The 5,037-nt window shown below is 32.0% G+C and overlaps 1 protein-coding gene across 1 annotated transcript; it reads left to right on the plus strand.

Moving 5' to 3' along the window:
* The first annotated feature begins 3,106 nt into the window (after positions 1-3,106).
* On the plus strand, positions 3,107-4,264 carry LOC107633795 (uncharacterized). The gene has a single exon (XM_016337397.2). The coding sequence runs from the start codon at positions 3,107-3,109 to the stop codon at positions 4,262-4,264; it is 1,158 nt and encodes a 385-aa protein (XP_016192883.2).
* The last annotated feature ends 773 nt before the right edge of the window (positions 4,265-5,037 follow it).

Consider the following 5,037-nt stretch of genomic DNA (forward strand, 5'->3'; position numbering starts at 1 on the left):
GAACAAAACTAGAGTCTAAAACATAACCCAAATTATTTGGTACGTATGAATATTTTTTCAAATGTTCAATATTTAAAATTATTTATATGCATGAATATTTACTTAGGTTCAAGTTTTGCATATAAATATTTTCTCATTTTTTTAAATTTAACTTTGTTGTTATATTTGTAATTCTAAATAAATTATCATTCTTATTATAAATCGAAATATTATAAATTAATTTTAAAAAATAAATAATTCATGGACTAAAGAAAAATGTAAGAAAAATTTAGTATTATTGACAAATTTTTCTTAAAGGTACTCTCACAAAATAAAAATAACACTTGTTAATTTCTTATACAAAATGTAAGAAAAATTTAATATTATACACAATAATTTAGAGATTAAATTTTGAATTTGAATGTTTATTTTTTTAATATTTATTGTTTGTAGTATTTTTTGGTAACTTTATTGTTTGTAGTATTTAATATTATTTATGCATACTTAAATATTTAATAAAAACTAATAAATTTTATTGATAAAATAAATATAATAAAATATATTTCTTTAATAGTAATCCATTACAGTCCAAAAATTATTGTTTTTCTTTGGCCCAATTTTTTTTATCCAATACAACAAAAATATACCTGTAATTAAAGTTTCATTAGTATTAATGTTTAATTGAAAAACATAAAATCTGAATTTTGATGTATTTGTCTTGTTACATCTGATCAAAGTAATAATAGCAAGAGATAGGTGTCATTCCTAAACCTATGCCACGTTAGTTTTCTCATTGGTAGAAAAAAATTTATTTCTACACCATAGAATTCGCCAATAATTAAACTAAAACTAAACTAAAAAAATAAATAAATTAATGACTAAATAATAATGGCCAAAAAATAATAAATTCTGATTGCCTTAATATTTCTCCACTTCAAATATACAAAGACTTTACCAAAATAACTTTCACATCAACCATGGAAACACACTCTACAAGCTAACTACTTGTACAAAATTATACTACTACTACTACAACATTGATCGGATACCTGTGGTAAATTAATAGTGATGTGCTAGTATAATTATTACAAGAAACGTATACTTTACTTGTTTAACATACATAGCAGTAGTATAGTAGTAGTTTTTAACATACATAGTAGTATAGCAGTAGTTTTTGATTGTCTGGTTAATTTTGGCATATATTTAATTAACAGTATAGGTGTTAATTATTAGACCTCAGAGGAAAACTGTATTAAGAGAGAAGCATAGGTGTAGTATAGTGTAGTAGTACTAGTATGGAAACACTCTATCTAAAATTATAAAAGAAGCATAAAGGTTCATGGTCATCATCATGGACTCATGGGGCATAAAGGCGAGTAATGTTGTAAAAGTAGAAAAAAGAAATAAAAAAAAAAAAAGATCAAAACAGTGGATTTTGTAATGTTGACATCTTTAAAAGGTACGTCTAAGAAAAAATAAACTGAAAATATTATATATACCGGCAATGTCCATGCATGCCAGCTCCATAGGAACACTTTGAAGAAAATATAGACAGAAAGAGAGGAGGAAGAGGAAGGAATTATGATCATGCCATGCATGCACAGTGATGCGTGCAGCAAGTTAAACATAACATAACATAGTGATATATATAGCATTGCCCTAGCTACTACTACATAGTAATTACCCCCCAAAAAAATATCAAATCAAAGTAGTATTAATAATGAGACATAACCACGTGACTTAATTTTCTAGATCAGAAGCTGGTATTACTAGAAAATAAATGAAAGGAAAAAAGTAGTAATAGGAATGAGTAAGATGAGGAGTGAGTGAGTAATCACTAGTGACTAGTAACAAACCAATAGAGTGGCAAAACAAAAAGCGAAAAAAAACCTGCTTGCTTAATCAGTTTTGTCCGTTTCCCATTGTTTGTGTATGACATGCACTTTAAATCAATCACTTTCCCAAAATCCCCTTCTCAGAAGGAAGAAAGAAGAAAACACCTCACTCACATCATAGTATCATATCTTCGTGCATAAATTCTACGAGTGTATTTGGCAATCACGTTCAAAGAGAAGAAGTACGTTTTGATATTTTGAAAGCTGCAATTTTTGGTTTGGCAAAGTTTTAATTTATGAACGCAGAAGTGATTTTGCATTCAAAACCACGTTTTCAAGAAGTAACAATTTTAAACTTTTGCGTTTCACCAACGGGTTTTTAGCCATCAATACTCAATCTTTATTTATCTTTTACCAATTTTATCCTTTATGCATACTATTGTATTATTTATATTATTTTTATTTATATGAATTATCTTTTTCTATTATTTACTATTTTTATTTAATTATTTATTTGATATTATACACTTTTATAATTATAATTTTTTTTGTATTATTTTTATTTTTGTATAATATAATATATTGATCCTATTAAAAAAGTAAATTAAACAAAAAATTAATTATAAATAATAATAATAAAAAATTATAACATACTAAAAAAGAGTACTAAGAGTACTAAAAATATATTATATAAAAAATATCATAAAATTTTTTTCGATTTATTTCAATTACTACCAAGATAAATATTTAATTTTTTTTATTATTCTTACTACTCTCTAAAATTTATATTTTGTTAGTTTTAATTAAAAGTATATTTTGCCAATTTTTATATATTATTTTTATTTTAGTGTATAAATATTAATTTTATTATAGAATTAATTAATAAGATCTATTCAAATATCTAAATTAAAATAATATACAAAAATTATTAAAGTTGATGTCTATTTTAGTAATTTTGTTTCTAAAAGTGATTTTGAATAGTGTAATTCAAACAACATTTATTTTACTATAATTCATTTTGATATAAATATTACCAAACATGAATCACTTAACACAAACTTACTTTTCATCAAAATCAAATTTGCAAAATCAATTTTATTCAAACTCCCGTTTGCAAACTGTAATCCAAACACACACTACATGTACCTCTGCACCTATTAATTATTAAATTATTAATTATTTAATTAATAATAAACTCCAGCCAGCCTCCTTAAATATAAAGAAACCAAGGCAGTGGCGGTGAGTGCACACCTCTAAAACAATTCATTTCTCTCTCTCTTTCTCTCTCAACAATGGAAGAAGCGTTTAGGCGTCTCAACGGCATGCCTCCGATCCAAGAACCCGACCCGATACAAGACTCAACCATCGCCGACCACCAGAAGAAAACCAACAACAAGAGGATGGCCAAGGACGCCGGTGGCGGCGGCGGCGGCTCTGCCGCGGGGCCAATGAGGTACCGCGGCGTCAGGCGGAGGCCGTGGGGGCGTTACGCGGCGGAGATAAGGGACCCGCAGTCGAAGGAGCGGCGGTGGCTGGGGACGTTCGACACGGCGGAGGAAGCTGCCTGCGCCTACGACTGTGCCGCCAGAGCGATGCGAGGCGCGAAGGCAAGGACGAACTTCGTGTACCCTGATTCTCCTCCTCATCCTCATCCACACCATCACCATCACAATTTTCGTCACTCTGAACTGTTCGAAGCGTTCAACTTCCCGAAGCAGCAGTGCCACGTCAGCAAGTTAGTTCAGAGCGGCCGCCATGGCGTAACTGCTCCATTATCGACTCAGCAGCAGCACCGAAACATCGCTAACAATTCTCATCATTCCCTGAACATGCTTTTGTTCCGCGAGTTTCTGAATTCGAATCCGTGTTTGGTTTCTTCTTCTGCTGCTGCTGCTGGTGGTGTTGGTTCTAGTGGTGCTAATAATAGTCCTTATCAGTATTGCATGAAGGAGGGTGGTTCGGCTTGCTGCTTCAATGGTAACTGTTGCGGTGGTGGTTCCAACAACGGCACGACGGATGTTATTGTTGAAGGTGTCGAGGAAGAAGATCAGTCGTTATTGGAGTTGTTCCCTAGAGAGTCTTCAAACTCTGGTCTGTTGGAAGAGATAGTTCAACGCTTCTTGCCGAAATCCAAAACCGTTCCAAACAAGAATTGCGACAGCACTTTGAAGCTGAAACCCGAGGCAGCGGCAGTTTCGTTTCCTCATCATCAACAACAACAACAACAGGGCTATGATGATGACAGCAGGATGATGAGGGGTTTTGATCATCAAAATTTTCCTGTTCAGCAATTTGATTATGGCTTTAACCCTATTCATGAGGCCTCATCGATGACCATGCCTGTGGGGAACGAACAGTTGATGATGAACCCTACTACTGCTATGCTGGAAGATGCTTTTCAGTATCAACAATTTCTGAATGCCTTTGCGGCCAGAATGCAGAATGCTTAACTAATTAATACTAGTTTAGTTAACCTCTTTAGTATATCATATATTTACAGCGGTTACTTATATGAGGATACCTTCGTGTAAAGATGATAGGCGTTTGCAATATCATCTTCACACGAAGTAGTCTTTGTACAAGTAACCACCATATTTATATGTATGTAGTTCTTGCTAGCTACCTTAATCATATATATGTGTGTTCAATCTGGTGTATTAGGGTTTCTTATTTTTCCGTAGTTAGTTAAGTGTGTTATGTTTGAGAATTGTGATAGTTTTGAATGAAAGCAATGAAGAATATGATGTGTAGTTTCCGTAGGAGCACAAATGGCGTGCGTTGACCTTGGGAATAGTTGTAATGTGAGCGTGTCTGTTATTGTTCGTTTTGTTCGGAGTGGAGAAGATGGAGTAATGGCCGGATGTGCTGTCGTTTTCTTCTTGCATTGGTGTTTGTTCTTCTCATTATTTAATTTAAAGTGGAAATAGAAAAGGGAAAAAGGAAATCCTAGCTAGGTCCAAAGTTTTTCATTCACCTCATTCATCCTAAAACGAAAACCCAACAAGGTTCTAGGGTGAGGATTTATCATGGATGCGTTTAGTAACCAGGTTTGAAGAAAAAAAAATACAAAAAAAAGTACGATAAAGCTTTTTGAAAGTTTCACTTTTTTGTTTGGTTAATTTTTTTTTTACAAACACATAAATAATTTTGTTCATAAAATTATGTTTACAAGAAACAATAATTTTTAGCTTCTCCGTTGCACTAACGTGTTTTTAGCCAATAC

Source organism: Arachis ipaensis, chromosome B3 (assembly GCF_059453495.1).
Source record: "Arachis ipaensis isolate K30076 ecotype BB chromosome B3, ASM5945349v1, whole genome shotgun sequence".
Lineage (NCBI taxonomy): Eukaryota > Viridiplantae > Streptophyta > Magnoliopsida > Fabales > Fabaceae > Arachis > Arachis ipaensis.

Excerpts from the sequence above, each read along its gene's own strand:
- LOC107633795 (XM_016337397.2), top strand. The coding sequence starts at position 3,107 with ATGGAAGAAGCGTTTAGGCGTCTCAACGGCATGCCTCCGATCCAAGAA.